The following is an 18,459-nucleotide window of genomic DNA, read 5'->3' as shown; positions in this document are numbered from 1 at the left end:
CCTAAGCCTGGGAGCTCAAGACTGCAGTGAACCGTGTACTCTTCAGTGAATTGCAGAGTGTACTCTGCAGAGTGGTTCACCTGCAGTGAACCACTGTACTCCAGCCTGGGTGACAGAGTAAGACCCTGTCTCTAAAAAGAAAAAATAAAAAGATCAGGGCCAGGTGTGGTGGCTCACGCCTGTAATCCCAGCACTTTGGGAGGCTGAGGTGGGTGGATCACTTGAGGCCAGGAGTTTGAGACCAGCCTGGCCAATATAGTGAAACTCCATCTCTATTAAAAATACAAAATTAGCCAGGTGTGGTGGCTAATTTTGTAATCCCAGCACATACCTGTAATCCCAGCTACTTGAGAGGCTGAGGCAGGATAATCCTTTGAGCCTGGGAGGCGGAGGCTGCAGTGAGCCGAGATTGCGCCACTGCACTCCAGCCTGGGCGACAGAGTGAGACACTGCCTCAAAAAAAAAAAAAAAAAAAAAAAAAAAATTATCATCTACATCTTTGCCTCCCTAAATAATAGAGTTAGTTTCACATGATATAGACTACAGGTAAATGGAGTCCTACTGTATATATTCTTCTACAACTCGCTTTTTCACTCCACATTCTGTGAGATTAATCCAAGAAGATAAATTCATTTTCACTGCTCTCTCATTATCTATTGTGTGAATATCGCTTAATTCATCCGTCTGTTCTCTTGGTGATGGACACTTGGGTTATTTCCAGTTTGGGTTGTTATTAATTTGCCCCTATGATCATATATGCACACATGTCAGTTTCTCTAGAGTATATACGTAGAATCAGAATTACTAGGTATTAGGATGAATCTCACACATAGAATGTTGAGTGAAAAATCAAGTCATGGAAAAATATATACAGTAGGATTCCTTTTATATAAAGACTCAAACATTCAAACTTAATAGGGATGCATCTATGTGGAGTTAAAAAATAATAATAATAAGACAAGCCAGGCATAGTGGCACATGTCTGAAAATCCCAGCACTTTGGGAGGCCGGAGCGGGAGGATCACTTGAGGCTAGGAGTTTGATACAGCCTGGGCTACAAAGCAAGACTCTGACTCTACAAAAAAGTTTAAAAGTTAGCAGAGCCTAGTGGTGTGTGCCTGTTGTCCCAGCTACTCAGGAGGCTGAGGCAGGGAGGATCACTTGAGCCCAGGAGTGGGAGGCTGCAGTGAGCTATGATCGCACCACTGCACTCTAGCCTGGGCAACAGGCTTTTATGTTTTGTCTTTAAAAAATAAAAATAAAATAAGACACAACAACCACTCTCTTGAATTCTGTGTCTCTTGGGGTAGAAGGCAGGGAGTAAGGGAGATAGAATCAGGGCACATACAAGTTCAAATAGGATTCCAAAGGTATTGATGTTTCTTACAGCATTCCTTAAGTTTTAAGTTGGGTGGTGGGTAACATGCGTCTTTATTCTTATCCTTTGAACCATTCATATATATTTTATACCTTAGTATGTATAACACATCATGTTTTAAAAATCATAGGCTTTGCTGTTTGTCAGACCTTAGTTCAAATCCCTGCCCTGCCATTTGTTACCATAACTGTGGTCAAGACGTTCTACCTCTGATCCCTGGCTTCCTATCTGCACAGTAGGAATAATACCCGCCTCATATGATCACCGTGGAAGCAAAGTTAAGTCAGGGTCAAAGTGGAAGGTATCATCTGTGTTTGAAAAAGTTGTAGGCCAGGTATAGTAATTCAATCCCAGCACATTGGGAGGCCAAGACAGGAGGATCACTTGAGCCCAGGAATTCAAGACCAGCCTGGGCAACATAGTGAGACCCCATCTCTATTAAAAAAAAAAAAAAACAACAATTATCCGGGCTTGGTGGTGCACCTCTGTACTCCCAGCTACTCTGGTGGTAGAGGTGGGAGAATTGCTTGAGCATGGAAGGTCGAGGCTGCAGTGAGCTATGATCATGCCACTGCACTCCATCTCTGGTGACAGGGCAAGACTGTGTCTCAAAAAAATAAAAAATTAGGGCCAGGCGTGGTGGCTTACACCTGTAATCCCAGCACTTTGGGAGGCTGAGGCAGGAGGATTACCTGAGGTCAGGAGTTTGAGACCAGCCTGGGCAAAATAGTGAAACCCATCTCTACTAAAAATATAAAAATTAGCTGGGCATGGTGGTGCAAACCTGCAATCCCAGCTACTTGGGAGGCTGAGGCAGGATAATCCCTTGAGCCTGGGAGGCGGAGGCTGCAGTGAGCCGAGATTGTGCCACTGTACTCCAGCCTGGGCAACAGATTGAGACTCTGTCTCAAAAAAAAAAAAAAAAGAAAAGAAAAGAAAAGAAAGAAAGCAAAAGAAAAAGAAAAATTGTAAAAAAATACCTCCTGTGTAGCTAGTACAATTGACACTGCACAACTAAGGGACTGGGGTCTTAGTGGTGGCGGAATGGCCTTGCAGGGGGAGGCAGCGATGGCATTCTGGAAGGAGGTGGATCCTGAGTGAGGAGGAGCATGAGGTTCCAGAGTTCGTGTCACAGAGAGGACAAGATGCGGTCTGCAAAAGACCCCCCCACAACCCCTGTGGCTTGCAGAAGGTGTTTGCTGGGTTGCCTCCTGCCTTGCCATCTTGTAAGGGTTACAGATGGCAGAGGAGAAGAGACAGGAGGCCCCAAGGTCAGTTCAGCCTTTGTGATGTGTTCACAGGAGCTCCTGCCCAGGGGCCTGGACATCAAGCAGGAGGAGCTGGGGGACCTGGTGGACAAGGAGATGGCGGCCACTTCAGCTGCTATTGAAACTGCCACGGCCAGAATAGAGGTAGGAGGTTCCTGCAGGATCGCCTGAAACGATGCCTTTGCAGCTGCCCTTCTGCAACACTGCTCATTAGACATGTCACAGTCGTTCATTAAGGCCATGGCAACCCCCTAAGACAGAAACCAGAATTTGCCAGGCACAGTGGCTCATGCCTGTAACCCCAGCACCTTGGGAGGATCACTTGAGTCCAGGAGTTTGAGACCAGCCTGGACATCATAGCAAGACCCCACCTCTACAAAAGATAAAATAATTAGCTGGGCATGGTGGTGCATGCTTATAGTCCCAGCTACTCCAGAGGCTGCAGGAGGATCACTTGAGCCCAGGAATTGGAGGCTACAGTGAGCCATGATTGCACCACTGCACTCTAGCCTGGGTGAGAGAGTGAGACCCTGTCTGTAAAAATGTTTTTAAATTATAAAAAAAAAAAAGAGAGACCAAAATCTGAACTCGCTCGTTTTTCTGAGTGATAGAAAATGAGAAGGTCCTCACGAGAGAAGGTCCGCATGAGAGAAGGTGATTAGTTTCCTCAAGAATCAGATACTTTGGTGTCAGAATATCCTGGGTTCTGGCCAGGCGTGGTGGCTCACGCCTGTATTCCCAGCACTTTGGGAGGCCGAGGCAGGCAGATCATGAGGTCAGGAGTTTGAGACCAGCCTGGACAACATGGTGAAACCCGGTCTCTACTAAACATACAAAAATTAGCTGGGCGTGGTGGCGCGTGCCTGTAATCCCAGCCACTCGGAAGGCTGAGGCAGGAGAATCACTTGAACCCAGGAGGCGGAGGTTGCAGGGAGCCGAGATCGTACCGCTCACTCCAGCCTGGGTGACAGAGTGAGACTCCATCTCAAAACAAAACAAAATGACACGGATCACAGAGCCAGCCCACTGCAGCTGCACTCTCCCTGAATAGGTTAGAGTCTGGATTCTTTTCTGACTCTCTCAAGAATGTGGGCAGGGACTTGGGGACTTCCAGATTCAGGTTTCCCAGCTACCACACGATGTTGGACTGAAAGTATAGTAAGACATTAGTGGATCCTTAATATTCAAGGCACATTTAGAAACCATGCTTCTTTTTCACAGGAGATGCTCAGCAAATCCCGAGCAGGAGACACAGGAGTCAAATTGGAGGTGAATGAAAGGTCGGTCTGAGCGGCATGGTGGGACCTAGGGGAGCAGGATCTGTCTTCCTGACATTGGTCTATACTTTGCATACTTATTAGGGAATTAGAGGAGAGCAGTAGCAGCCACGGGGAAGGGCTGAGTTGATGTAATCATCAATAACAGTAGTAATGATGACAGCAGTATTGCTGTTTCACTATAGAAGAAAAGAAACCCCGGGCCGGCGCGGTAGCTCCCGCCTGTAATCCCAGCACTTTGGGAGGCTGAGGAGGGAGGATCACCTGAGGTCGGGAGTTCGAGACCAGCCCGCCCAATGTGGTGAAAAGTCGTCTTTACTAAAAATACAAAAATTAGCCAGGCGTGGTGGTGCATGCAGCATGTAATCCCAGCTACTTTGGAGGCTGAGGCAGGAGAATCACTTGAACCCGGGAGGTGGAGGTTGCAGTGAGCCAAGATCGTGCCTCTGCACTCTAGCCTGGGCGACAGAGCAAGACTCTGTCTCAAAAAAGAAGAAAAGAAGTCCTAGGAATCACAATTTCACTATTCCTTACGATGGAGACCCACAATTAGATCTCTCTCACTCCCCAGCCTCTCCTTCGGTGCCTCCCCGCAGAATGTTCCAGCAACCTCAGCACCCTTCTTACCTCCCTTTCCCATTCCAAGCTTGCCTTTGGCTAGGAGTGGGGAAGAGAACCGTCATGTTCATTGATCTTGGATCTTGATCTCAGTGTATCCTCGACTTGTTTGTTTGGCAGGATCCTTGGTTGCTGTACCAGCCTCATGCAAGCTATTCAGGTGCTCATCGTGGCCTCTAAGGACCTCCGGAGAGAGATTGTGGAGAGCGGCAGGGTGAGCGTGGGTGTGGGCCCTGGGCAGGAAGAGGAGGCATTGGTGACAGACTCCCGCTCCAACGGACTCTGTGATGATGCCGTCTTACTCTGTGTGTCCACCTGAGCACAGAGCAGCCACTCCTGTAGATATCAGCAGAGGCCCTGGGGAGAAGTCAGAGCTCCAGGACCTCCCCAGAGGGTGGCCAGGCATGTGTCCCAACTCCAGCTCCCTTCGCACAGGCAGACATTGTTGGAACTTGCTGTGGGAGCCCTTTTTACATTGCAAACCTGGGTACTCTGAGGGGGACATGAGGACTTTTGCAAAAGAAGCAGATCCTGAATGCCAACTTGAGACTGGCTTTTCACAGGGAGTTCGGCCTAATCTGTTTCTAACAGCAGAGTCAACTCACCCTTACAAATAGACTCTGCTGTCAGCCTCTTATCAACGCACCACTTCGTGGTCTCACACCTTTGCTGGGATTATCATCATCTTGTTTTTTTCTCATTTCCCCATATGCCGCCACAGCTTGGGAGGCGTAAGTCCAGGGGAGGGGTTAATGAGCCTGAGAACGGTGCCATAAAGCAAGCAGCCAGGCCTGCTTTGCTGGTGCCTTTTATCTTCCTGAGAGCTGATGTTTTCTGTTTCTAAAATAGAAAGATGGACTGGACAAGGATTATCTGCAGATTCTCAGACTATCAGACACTTCCAAAGCATAAAAACATTTTTCAAATCCAAGTAGAAATTTTTTTTTTAATGTATTCACTGTGTAGTCTCCTTTTTTTGGCAAATCGCAGAGTGGCTAGACTCTTTTCAGATCATAACTTATTCATATGAGAATATTTATTCTTATATATACAATACAGAAATGTCATGGTATGGTAGAAATGCTACAGGCTTTGGAGTCAGAAAAGCCCAAGATTTACTTCCATTGATTTCCTGCATGACCTTGGGAAAAGTCTTTTTGTTTGTTGTTTTGTTGTTTTGGGTTTTTTGTTTGCTTGTTTGTTTGTTTTTGAGACTGAGTCTCGCTCTGTCGCCAGGCTAGAATGCAGTGGTGCAATCTCGGCTCACTGCAACCTCTGCCTCCTGGGTTCAAGCGATTCTCCTGCCTCAGCCTCCCGAGTAGCTGGGATTACAGGCACACACCACGCCCAGCTAATTTTTGTATTTTTAGTAGAGACGGAGTTTCACCATGTTAGACAGGATGGTCTCAATCTCTTGACCTCATGATCTGCCCGCATTGGCCTCGCAAAGTGCTGGGATTACAGGCGTGAACCACCGCGCCCAGCCAGGGTTTTGTTTTGTTTTGTTTGAGACAGAATCTCGCTCTGTTGCTCAGGCTAGAGTGCAGTGACGCGATCTCGGCTCACTGCAACCTCCGCCTCCTAGGTTCAAGTGATTGTCCTGCCTCAGCCTCCTGAGTAGCTGGGATCACAGGCACCCACCACCACACCTAGCTAATTTTTGTATTTTTAATAGAGACAGGGTTTCACCATGTTGCCCAAGCTGGTCTTGAACTCCTGACCTCAAGTGATCCACCTGCCTCAGCCTCCCAAAGTGCTGGGATTACAGGCGAGCGCCACTGCACCCAGCTGGAAAAGCCATTTTGGTCTCTGAATCTTCTTCTTTTTTGTAAAATGGGAATACTAATGCTTATGTCTCAGAGTTACTATGAGGATGATTTGGGATAATATATGTATAAAAGCACCTGCCATATAGTACATGCTCAATAAAAGGTGGCTATTACTATTTTTTATTTCCCTAGGGTACAGCATCCCCTAAAGAGTTTTATGCCAAGAACTCTCGATGGACAGAAGGACTCATCTCAGCCTCCAAGGCTGTGGGCTGGGGAGCCAGTGTCATGGTGTAAGTATCCATTGGTACCAAGGCTCCTCCCATGACCCCTCTTCCATTGATCCACTCCAAACAATAGCTAAGGAGGGAAAAAAAAATCTGTCCCTTAGAAATAAACTATTGATCAGGAAGTCAATAGGACCGAGTTTACAAGGGAGCCTGGCTCTCCCAGGGGACACAGGGCAGGCAGCCTCCCCTCCCTGTTTAGCCAAGGGCGATGGGGTGGTCTGGAGGTGGGAATGTGGAGGAGTTGCAGCTCATTTGCCCGTAACCTAGTCCCTCTTGTCGTTTTCCATCAGGGATGCAGCTGATCTGGTGGTACAAGGCAGAGGGAAATTTGAGGAGCTAATGGTGTGTTCTCATGAAATTGCTGCTAGCACAGCCCAGCTTGTGGCTGCATCCAAGGTAGGACCTGGCTGGACCTCCTAGGACGCTGGAAGGCCTGGTTAGAGAGTACTAGGCTAGGTTAAAGAGTACTTGGCTGCATTAGGCAGTACTTGGCTGAGTTAGAGAGTACTTGGCCAGGTTAGATGGCACTTGGCTAGGTTAGACTGTACTTGGCTAGGTTAAAGAGTACTAAGGGGTTAGAGAGTACTTGGCTAGGTTAGATGGTACTTGGCTGGGTTAGAGAATACTAAGGGATTAGAGAATACTTGGCTACGTTAGATAGTACTTGGCTAGGTTAGAGAGTACTTGGCTAGGTTAGATGGTACTTGGTTAGGTTAGATGGTACTTGGCTAGGTTAGAGACTACTTAGGAGTTAGAGAGTACTTGGCTAGGTTAGATAGTACTTGGATGATGGGATGGAACTGGCCCTGAGAACAAATGATTTATCCAGGGCTCAGGTGGATTCGATTCCAAATAAAAATTCACCCTGTTAAGGGTCCCATACTATCCTCTTACAGAGGCTTTTTTTTTTTTTTTTTTTTGGAGACAGCCTTGCTCTGTCACCCAGGCTGGAGTGCAGTGGCGTGATCTCAGCTCACTGCAACCTCTGCCTCCCAGGTTCAAGTGATTCTCCTGACTCAGCCTCCCGAGTAGCTGGGACTACAGACACGTGCCACCACGCCCAGCTAATTTTTTGTATTTTTAGTGGAGACGGGGTTTCACCGCGTTAGCCAGGATGGCCTTGATCTCCTGACCTTGTGATCCACCCACCTCAGCCTCCCAAAGTGCTGGGATTACAGGCGTGAGCCACCACACCTGGCCTTAGAGGCCTTTCATGTGACAGCAAGGAACGTCTGTACCCAGTCTGTACCCAGGTGTGCCACACATGTCCCTCGTGGCTTTCCTCACATCTGTTACAAGTGGCCTTAGAAAGCCCCAGCAATGCCAACTTCGATTAGCAGTCCTGGCATTCAAGAAACACTCGAATAAGGAATAGGTTGGCATCATAAACAGGTTACCTGGCTTGGCTGTGAGATTCTACAACCCCTCTTTATTAGTGTTCAAATTTGAATCAGGCCGGGCACGATGGCTCACTCCTGTAATCCCAGCACTTTTAGGAGGCCTGAGGTCGGGAGTTCAAGACCAGCCTGGCCAACATGGTGAAATCCAGTTTCTACTAAAAATACAAAAAATTAGCCGGGCGTGGTGGCGGGCACTTGTAATCCCAGCTGCTTGGGAGGCTGAGGCAGGAGAATTGCTTGAACCTGGGAGGTGGAGGTTGCAGTGAGCTAAGATCATGCCATTGCACTCCAGCCTGAGCAACAAGAGCAAACTCTGTCTAAAAAAAAATTATTTTTTGAATCAATATCATCAATGCCCCCAACTGATTCTCATGTAAAGTGTGCCCCAAATCCTTTTTAAGAGTTTCACAGTATCCCAGAGTGTTCTTTGTTTGTCCTTATTTCTTGTCATCCCAAATTGGTTTCCACAACTGGGCACATTGTCCAAATAAGTGATAATGCTTAGAGTTTGGGATCCACCAAGCAAAGAAGCCAGGAATAACTTTTTATATGATAGATATGTCAGGAGCTGACTATAGTCAGCAGATTTTGAGAAGCTGATTGGTGATTACCGTTTGGCCCACATATGTTTGCTAAGAACCATCAGAGCAATTATCTGATTCAGTCCTTGTTGCTCTAGGTGTTGCATGAACCTAAATCCGCTTTGTCCTGGTAGGTGAAAGCTGATAAGGACAGCCCCAACCTAGCCCAGCTGCAGCAGGCCTCTCGGGGAGTGAACCAGGCCACTGCCGGCGTTGTGGCCTCAACCATTTCCGGCAAATCATAGATCGAAGAGACAGGTAGCCTTTCCAAAGGGACCCTTTTCTTATCCACCCTGTTGAGCTCTTCTCTGCATCCTTCCCTGTGATCCCAACCAAATCCCACAGGACTGTGTCTAAATTCTTTTATATTTTTCATCTTTTTATTTTATTTTTTCTTTATTTCTGTTTTTGAGACAGGGTCTCACTCTGTCGCCCAGGCTGGAGTGCAGTGGTACCATCTCTGCTCACTGCAACCTCCACCTCCCTGGTTCACACGATTCTCCTGCCTCAGCTTCCCGAGTAGCTAGGATTATAGGCGCCCGCCACCACGCCTGGCTAATTTTTGTATTTTTAGTAGAGACGGGGTTTCACCATGTTAGCCAAGCTGGTCTCGAACTCCTCACCTCAGGTGATCTGCCCACCTTGGCCTCCCAAAGTTTGCTGGGATTATAGGTGTGAGCCACCGCGCTCTGCCATTTTTTTTTCTTTTTTTAGTTGGAGTCTTTCTCTTGTTGCCCAGGCTGGAGTGCAATGGCGCAATCTTGGCTCACTGCAACCTCCGCCTCCAGGGTTCAAGTGATTCTCCTGCCTTAGCCTCCCAAGTAGCTAGAATTACAGGCGCCCACCGCTGCACCCAGCTAATTTTTGTATTTCTAGTAAAGACGGGGTTTCACCATGTTGGCCAGGCTGGTCTCAAACTCCTGACCTCATGATCCACCCACCTCAGCCTCCCAAAGAGCTAGGATTACAGGAGTGAGCCACCGTTGTCTGGCCCCCTCAGTTACTTTCATGCAGTGTTGACAAATGGCAAGCCAGGCATTTCCACAGAGCATTGGCATTGGCTGCCTCTCAGGTGCCAGTCAGCCAGGGTGGAATTTGATGAGACCTTCTTGTTTCCATCCTTGCAGACAACATGGACTTCTCAAGCATGACGCTGACACAGATCAAACGCCAAGAGATGGATTCTCAGGTGAGAGCTCCATCTGTAAGTCTAGATAGCCTCTATTGCCTAGACATGGACTCTGAATATTATTCCCATGGAGAAAAGCCAGAGGGAAATGAACACAGGTGCACCTACTAACCCAAGACTGAATGTAAATCTTGCCGGAAGAAACAGTGGAGGTAGAGAAGGTGATTAGTGAATCACCTTGTTTTTTTTTTGTTTGTCTTGTTTTGTTTTTTTTCTTTTTTGAGACGGAGTCTCGTCCTGTCGCCCAGGCTGGAGTGCAGTGGCGTGATCTCGGCTCACCGCACTCTCCACCTCCCAGGTTCAAGCAATTCTTCTACTTCAACCTCCCAAGTAGCTGGGATTACAGACGTGCGTCACCACACCTAGCTAATTTTTTTTTTTTTTTTTTGAGACGGAGTCTTGCTCTGTCGCCCAGGCTGGAGTGCAGTGGTGTGATCTCGGCTCACTGCAAGCTCCCTCTCTCAGGTTCACGCCATTCTCCTGCCTCAGCCTCTCTGAGTAGCTGGAACTACAGGCGCCCACCACCATGCCTGGCTAATTTTTTGTATTTTTAGTAGAGACAGGGTTTCACCGTGTTAGCCAGGATGGTCTCGATCTCCTGACCTCGTGATCTGCCTGCCTTGGCCTCCCAAACTGCTGGGATTACAAGCGTGAGCCACCGTGCCCGGCCTTAATTTTTTATTTTTAATAGAGATAAGGTTTCACCATGCTGGCCAGGCTGGTCTCAAACTCCTGACCTTGTGATCTGCCCACCTGGGCCTTCCAAAGTGCTGGGATTACAGGCGTGAGCCACCGGCCCTTTTTTTTTTTTAAATAAGATAGAGACGGGGTCTTACTATGTTGCCCAGGCTGGTCTCAACTCCTGGCCTCACACAACCCTCCTGCCTCAGCCTCCCAAAGGGCTGGGATTACAGGCGTGAGCCACCACGCCCAGCCAAGATCAGACTCTTAACTCTTGCCCACTGTTCTTGGACTAACGTTCCTCTACATGTTATCCAGGATCTCTTAGTATCCACAAACTTAATAGTCTTACTATAAACACTGTTTTAGACTTCTGGTATGAATTATTTGTGTATGACTTTTAGTTTTAAAAGAGAAAATCCTTTCAACTCATCAAAGGCAATGCCATTATTTCTCTCTGTTGTTCTATAAAGTCATATCATGTAAAATAGGTATCAGCGAGATCCTTTAAAAAAAAATTGACATAGTTTTCCTAGAATAACTGGTCATCAGTCTTGGGGTGAATTTCAAATTGGAATTGTTAAAGTACTCCAAGATGTGTCACTCAGCATTTTTTTTTCTTTTTTTGAGTCAGGGCCTTGCTCTGTTCCCCAGGCTGGAGTGCAGTGGTGTGATCACAGCTCACTGCAGCCTCAAACTCCTGGGCTCAGGCGGATCCTCCCACCTCAGCCTCCTGAGTAGCTGGGACTACAGGTACACACCACCATGCCCAGCTAATTTTTCCTTCTTTTTTTTTTTTTTGAGACCGAGTCTTGCTCTGTTGCCTAGGCTGGAGTGAGTACAATGGCACGATCTTGGTTCACTGCAACCTCCGCCTTCCAGGTTCAAGCGATTCTCCTACCTCAGCCTCCAAAGTAGCTGGGATTACAGACATGCACCACCACACCTGGCTAATTTTGTATATTTTTAGTAGAGACGGGGTTTCATCATGTTGGTCAGGCTAGTCTCAAACTCCTGACCCCAGGTGATCCACCCACGTTGGCCTCCTAAAGTGCTGGGATTACGGGCATAAGCCACCATGCCCGGCCAGCAAATATTCCTTGAATTAAGAAATAAAATAAATTACATTAATGAGAAGTAGAGCTAGACAAGATCACCCTTTCCTTTATAGTAAGATTTTCCAGGCTTTTTCCTGTAGCAGTAATAAGCGTAAGTTGCACAAATACCTGAAAGATATCAGAACCATCATATTTGCTTCCTACCTGGGTTTCTAGGGAACTGGGATTGAAGAAGGGTTACAACTAGACTGGTACTCACCATACAGTTAGGCTAAACATTAGAGTTGTTTTTAGATAGTGATTTCTCAGAGGAACAGAAGATAAGCCCACCTACCATTTAGGCATTTGTAAAGCATCATTCACTTCCAGTAGAAGATCACAGTGAGTAAAGCATAAGAGCTACTGGGATAGATAAATGAATGGGAGAATGGAAAAATTAGAGCAAAGAAGAGAATTGAAATTGAGGGCCAGATAAAGTATGGAAACAGGGTGAATAATATGGAAGAAGAGGAATTCACAATGCAGCAGAAAGGGAGTAATCAAAATAAGATAGATGTAGGCTGGGCATGGTGTTTCATGCCTGTAATCTCAGCACTTTGGGAGGCCAAGACAGGAGGATCTCTTGAGGCCAGGAGTTCACTACCAGCCTGGGCAGCAGAACAAGACCCCATCTCTATAAAAAAAAAATAAAAATTAAATCTCTGAGAGCTGATTAAGAGAAAATCCCACTTACTTTCCCTTACAGGTTAGGGTGCTAGAGCTAGAAAATGAATTGCAGAAGGAGCGTCAAAAACTGGGAGAGCTTCGGAAAAAGCACTACGAGCTTGCTGGTGTTGCTGAGGGCTGGGAAGAAGGTAAGCTGACTCCAAGGATGGGCACTAACCCGCAGCAGGGAGGGGAAGCTGTGTGGCCAGGGCCTTCCCCTAGAATGGAATAGAACAAGGAACCCACCAGATCGGTGGCTTCTTCCTTCTCTTCTCTCCTCATGGAACCTGTTTTCTCTTCCGTTGTAAATAACCTTTAAGCCTAACTTTGGGTGAAGTTATGGTGATTTGAAAGCTTTTGTTGTCACCTTTTAAGACCTAAACATTGATCATAACTCACTCACTGCCATTCCCTCCCAGGCCCAGCTAGCCTTGCCAACTCCCTGGGAATTTAGTTTCTGGCCAGCAGAGAGTTGAAAAATGAATAAATAGTGGTCAGTCGAGATCTGGCAGACAGGGACAAGTGAATTACAAGTTTCTGTCTATCTAGAGCCAGTGAAGGGCGACAATTGCCAAAAGACAGAAGGGATCAGGTGCTAGGCCGGGTGTGGTGGCTCATGCCTATAATCCCAGCACTTTGGGAGGCTGAGGCGGGCGGATCACGAGGTCAGGAGATCGAGACCATCCTGGCTAACACGGTGAAACCCCGTCTCTACTAAAAATACAAAAAATTAGCCTGGCGTGGTGGTGGGCGCCTGTAGTCCCAGCTACTCAGGAGGCTGAGGCAGGAGAATGGCGTGAACCCGGGAGGCGGAGCTTGCAGTGAGCCGAGATCGCGCCACTGCACTCCAGCCTGGGCGACAGAGCGAGACTCCATCTCAAAAAAAAAAAAAAAAAAAAAGACGGGATCAGGTGCTGAGAAATGGAGTGGCATGGAGTCACATTCAGCCTGCCAGCCCAGAGACTTGCCATCCATCACCTCGAGTCTATATGTTGTTGTCTGCATGTCGAAAGCAGTCAACTTGATCACAGCCAAGATTGTTCACTCTTAGTGGACTCAACTGACTCTGGGCACCAACCATAGACAGATCCTAGTCATTCCTAGACACGAAACTTGGGGACTATGTGATTACACCATGGTTATAATTATAATGTATTTTTGAGCCCCCATGGTGGCAGGTTTTGTTGGTTAAGTGAATGAATGCATTCATGAGTGCTTTGCAACATAAATTATCATTGTCTTTTAGGAACAGAGGCATCTCCACCTACACTGCAAGAAGCGGTAACCGAAAAAGAATAGAGCCAAACCAACACCCCATATGTCAGTGTAAATCCTTGTTACCTATCTTGTGTGTGTTATTTCCCCAGCCACAGGCCAAATCCTTGGAGTCCCAGGGGCAGCCACACCACTGCCATTACCCAGTGCCGAGGACATGCATGACACTTCCAAAGACTCCCTCCATAGCGACACCCTTTCTGTTTGGACCCATGGTCATCTCTGTTCTTTCCCCGCCTCCCTAGTTAGCATCCAGGCTGGCCAGTGCTGCCCATGAGCAAGCCTAGGTACAAAGAGGGGTGGTGGGGGGCAGGGCCACTCAACAGAGAGGACCAACATCCAGTCCTGCTGACTATTTGACCCCCACAACAATGGGTATCCTTAATAGAGGGGCTGCTTGTTGTTTGTTGACAGCTTGGAAAGGGAAGATCTTATGCCTTTTCTTTTCTGTTTTCTTCTCAGTCTTTTCGGTTTCATCATTTGCACAAACTTGTGAGCATCAGAGGGCTGATGGATTCCAAACCAGGACACTACCCTGAGAGCTGCACAGTCAGAAGGACGGCAGGAGTGTCCTGGCTGTGAATGCCAAAGCCATTCTCCCCCTCTTTGGGCAGTGCCATGGATTTCCACTGCTTCTTATGGTGGTTGGTTGGGTTTTTTGGTTTTTTTTTTTTTTTAAGTTTCACTCACATAGCCAACTCTCCCAAAGGGCACACCCCTGGGGCTGAGTCTCCAGGGCCCCCCCACTGTGGTAGCTCCAGCGATGGTGCTGCCCAGGCCTCTCGGTGCTCCATCTCCGCCTCCACACTGAACAAGTGCTGGCCCACCCAGTCCATGCTCCAGGGTCAAGCGGAGCTGCTGAGTGACAGCTTTCCTCAAAAAGCAGAAGGAGAGTGAGTGCCTTTCCCTCCTAAAGCTGAATCCCGGCGGAAAGCCTCTGTCTGCCTTTACAAGGGAGAAGACAACAGAAAGAGGGACAAGAGGGTTCACACAGCCCAGTTCCCGTGACCAGGCTCAAAAACTTGATCACATGCTTGAATGGAGCTGGTGAGATCAACAACACTACTTCCCTGCCGGAATGAACTGTCCGTGAATGGTCTCTGTCAAGCGGGCCATCTCCCTTGGCCCAGAGAGGGAGTGTGGGAGTGATTCCCAACTCCTTTCTGCAGACGTCTGCCTTGGCATCCTCTTGAATAGGAAGATCGTTCCACCTTCTACGCAATTGACAAACCTGGAAGATCAGATGCAATTGCTCCCATCAGGAAAGAACCCTATACTTGGTTTGCTACCCTTAGTATTTATTACTAACCTCCCTTAAGCAGCAACAGCCTACAAAGAGATGCTTGGAGCAATCAGGACTTCAGGTGTGACTAGCAAGGCTCATCTTTCTGCCCGGCTACATCAGCCTTCAAGAATCAGAAGAAAGGCCAAGGTGCTGGACTGTTACTGACTTGGATCCCAAAGCAAGGAGATCATTTGGAGCTCTTGGGTCAGAGAAAATGAGAAAGGACAGAGCCAGTGGCTCCAACTCCTTTCAGCCACATGCCCCAGGCTCTCGCTGCCCTGTGGACAGGATGAGGACAGAGCGCACATGAACAGCTTGCCAGGGATGGGCAGCCCAACAGCACTTTTCCTCTTCTAGATGGACCCCAGCATTTAAGTGACCTTCTGATCTTGGAAAAACAGCGTCTTCCTTCTTTATCTATAGCAACTCATTGGTGGTAGCCATCAAGCACTTCCCAGGATCTGCTCCAACAGAATATTGCTAGGTTTTGCTACATGACGGGTTGTGAGACTTCTGTTTGATCACTGTGAACCAACCCCCATCTCCCTAGCCCACCCCCCTCCCCAACTCCCTCTCTGTGCATTTTCTAAGTGGGACATTCAAAAAACTCTCTCCCAGGACCTCGGATGACCATACTCAGACGTGTGACCTCCATACTGGGCTAAGGAAGTATCAGCACTAGAAATTGGGCAGTCTTAATGTTGAATGCTGCTTTCTGCTTAGTATTTTTTTGATTCAAGGCTCAGAAGGAATGGTGCGTGGCTTCCCTGTCCCAGTTGTGGCAACTAAACCAATCAGTGTGTTCTTGATGCGGGTCAACATTTCCAAAAGTGGCTAGTCCTCACTTCTAGATCTCAGCCATTCTAACTCATATGTTCCCAATTACCAAGGGGTGGCTGGGCACAGTGGCTCACGCCTGTAATCCCAGCACTTTGAGAGGCTGAGGTGGTTGGATCACCTGAGGTCAGGAGTTCGAGACCAGCCTGTCCAACATGGTGAAACCCCCATCTCTACTAAAAATACCAAAAATTAGCCGAGCGTAGTGACGGGTGCCCGTAATCCCAGCTACTCAGTAGGCTGAGACAGGAGAATCACCTGAACCCCAGAGGCAGAGGTTGCAGTGAGCTGAGATCACGCCATTGTACTCCAGCCTGGGCAACAAGAGCAAAACTCCGTCTCAAAAAAAAAAAAAAAAAAAAATTACAAATGGGGTAAACAGTCTAGTGTAATGGATCAAATTAAGATTCTCTGCCCAGCTGGGCACAGTGGTGCATGCCTGTAATCCCAGAACTTTGGGAGGCCAAGACGGGATGATTGCTTGAGCTCAGGAGTTTGAGACCAGGCTGGGCATCATAGCAAGACCTCATCTCTACTAAAATTCAAAAACAAAATTAGCCGGGCATGATGGTGCATGCCTGTAGTCTCAGCTAGTTGGGGAGCTAAGGTGGGAGAATTGCTTGAGCTTGGGAAGTCGAGGCTGCAGTCAGCCCTGATTGTGCCACTGCACTCCGGCCTGGGTGACAGAGTGAGACCCTGTCTCAAAAAAAAAAAAAAAAAAAAAAAAAGATTCTGTGTCAGAGCCCAGCCCAGGAGTTTGAGGCTGCAATGAGCCATGATTTCCCACTGCACTCCAGCCTGAGTGACAGAGCGAGACTCCATCTCTTTAAAAACAAACAAAAAATTATCTGAATGATCCTGTCTCTAAAAAGAAGCCACAGAAATGTTTAAAAACTTCATCGACTTAGCCTGAGTCATAACGGTTAAGAAAGCACTTAAACAGAAGCAGAGGCTAATTCAGTGTCACATGAGGAAGTAGCTGTCAGATGTCACATAATTACTTTCGTAATAGCTCAGATTAGAATGGCTACCCCATTCTCTAGACAAAATCAAATTGTCCTATTGTGACTCTTCTAAAAATGAAGATGAAGAGGTATTTAATGACACAACTTGGATTAAAACGGGAATCACATCTTAAAGCTAAAAATGAACCTGCAAGCCTTCTAAATGAGTCACCGAGCATCACTAGTGACAAGTCTCGGGTGAGCGTAAATGGGTCATGACAAGATGGGACAGCAACAAAATCATGGCTTAGGATCGACAAGAAGTTAAAAAACAGCTGCATCTGTTACTTAAGTTTGTAAGACAGTGCCCTGAGACCTCTAGAGAAAAGATGTTTGTTTACTTAAGAGAAAGAGGCCAGACATGGTGTCTCACGCGTTTAATCCCAGCACTTTGGGAGGCAGGGGCGGGTGGATCACCTGAGGTCAGGAGTTCAAGACTAGCCTGGCCAACATGGTGAAACCCCATCTCTACTAAAAATACAAAAATTAGCCGGGCATGGTGGCAGGCGCCTATAATCCCAGCTACTGGGGAGGCTGAGGCAGGAGAATCACTTGAACCCGGGGGACAGAGGTTGTAGTGAGCCAAGATCGCACCACTGCACTCCAGCCTGGGTCACAGACTGAGACTCCATCTCAAAAAAAAAAAAAAAAGAGAGAGAGAGAAAGAAATAGAAGAGCCATCTTGGCAGGGTTATTTTATATCTGAGCAAGGAGTTTAAATGAGACTAGTTTAGATTGTCTGCTGATGCAGCCGTCCATAGCAGTACCCCTAAAATCTCACCAGAATACGGGTCCCTCTAACCCAGTGGCTGGAAGAACCACTGTCTAGAGCAACTTTTCTTGGAACTGTCCCAGCTACCAACTCAGACACCAAGGTTTATGCCACCAGGTAACACGGGGATCACAGGTACATGTCGCTCCGGTCAGATTAGTTGGCTTTGGCCCCTCAACCCTGTGCAGGAGCTAGTTCTTAGCTTGCAGCTGAAAGTTCCCTCTTAGCTCCTTAGTCTAGAGGGGTCTCCTGGCTCCATTTGGCCCTGGTCTTTAATAACCGGTCAGCATCTTGCTACCTTCTACCACCTTTCCAAATCTCTGGAAATCCTGCCAGGGAAAGCCTCCAGTTCCAACACTGGCTTTCCAAGCAAACTGGCTTTGCCCTCTCTCTGCCATCCTTGTCCTCCAGAGACTGCACCACCTGTAGCATAGAAAACCACCACCACGGACCTGCCAGCCATCGGCGCAGCAAACCAGCCAGCTGTTTGCTGCCAAATTCCTTCCTCTCCCAGGTCCAGACCAAATACAAGATCAGCACCACACCGTGGTGTTGTCAGGAGCCAAAGCAACAGGAAACAATTCAATGCTGTTGGGTTCGATTCTGAGAGTAGATTTTTCCAGACATGTCTTTCAGGTGACCCTCAACTACCTCAGGTTTGAAGGCCCTAAATGAAACTGATTACCACTCATAGGGACAAACCGAGGGGGTTCGGTTACATCTTGGTGATAATGCAATTGTCTCAAACTTATAACAAACTCTTTCACATTTCAGTTTGCAGGGATAGGGTTGGGTTTGTTTTTCTTCTGTTTTTAACCTTTCCCCTGGGTTTCCATTAGGGTAGTTCCTTGAAATGAATTTCATTTTTCACTGAGTGCCTACCTTCCCAGGGCAGGTGGCCACTGGCTTCTGTTTCCCTCCAACAATACTTTTATTATGGTATTAAGACCTTTCTTTGTATAATACATTGCATCTGTGTTTTCAATTTTTCAAATAAATATTTCCGCCTGGCAATGGAGCGTGGTGGTGATTGACCAGCCAGCGTGGCTCTGAGGTATAGGCTCCAGTGAGA

The 18,459-nt window shown here is 47.5% G+C and overlaps 1 protein-coding gene across 3 annotated transcripts in view; it reads left to right on the top strand.

Annotated features, from left to right (window-relative positions):
• The window catches only part of LOC129398227 (huntingtin-interacting protein 1-like), a 78,955-nt gene extending 60,554 nt beyond the window's left edge, over nt 1–18,401 (top strand). The window contains exons 23-32 of one of the 3 annotated variants that reach the window (XM_055115059.2): nt 2,680–2,790; nt 3,868–3,926; nt 4,662–4,755; nt 6,503–6,603; nt 6,891–6,996; nt 8,716–8,839; nt 9,709–9,770; nt 12,255–12,363; nt 13,461–13,534; nt 13,952–18,401. In XM_055115059.2, the coding sequence (XP_054971034.1) occupies nt 2,680–2,790; nt 3,868–3,926; nt 4,662–4,755; nt 6,503–6,603; nt 6,891–6,996; nt 8,716–8,826 (582 nt within the window). In that variant the 3' untranslated portion in view covers nt 8,827–8,839; nt 9,709–9,770; nt 12,255–12,363; nt 13,461–13,534; nt 13,952–18,401. Of the gene's footprint in view, nt 1–2,679; nt 2,791–3,867; nt 3,927–4,661; nt 4,756–6,502; nt 6,605–6,890; nt 6,997–8,715; nt 8,840–9,708; nt 9,771–12,254; nt 12,364–13,460; nt 13,535–13,951 lie in introns of those variants that run through there. The other 2 variants (XM_063605789.1, XM_055115060.2) reach the window with 2 other exon arrangements.
• The last annotated feature ends 58 nt before the right edge of the window (nt 18,402–18,459 follow it).

Source organism: Pan paniscus, chromosome 6, assembly GCF_029289425.2.
Source record: "Pan paniscus chromosome 6, NHGRI_mPanPan1-v2.0_pri, whole genome shotgun sequence".
NCBI lineage: Eukaryota > Metazoa > Chordata > Mammalia > Primates > Hominidae > Pan > Pan paniscus.
The sequence above is the reverse complement of the archived record's forward strand: the minus strand, read 5'-3'. Positions and strand labels throughout refer to the sequence as shown.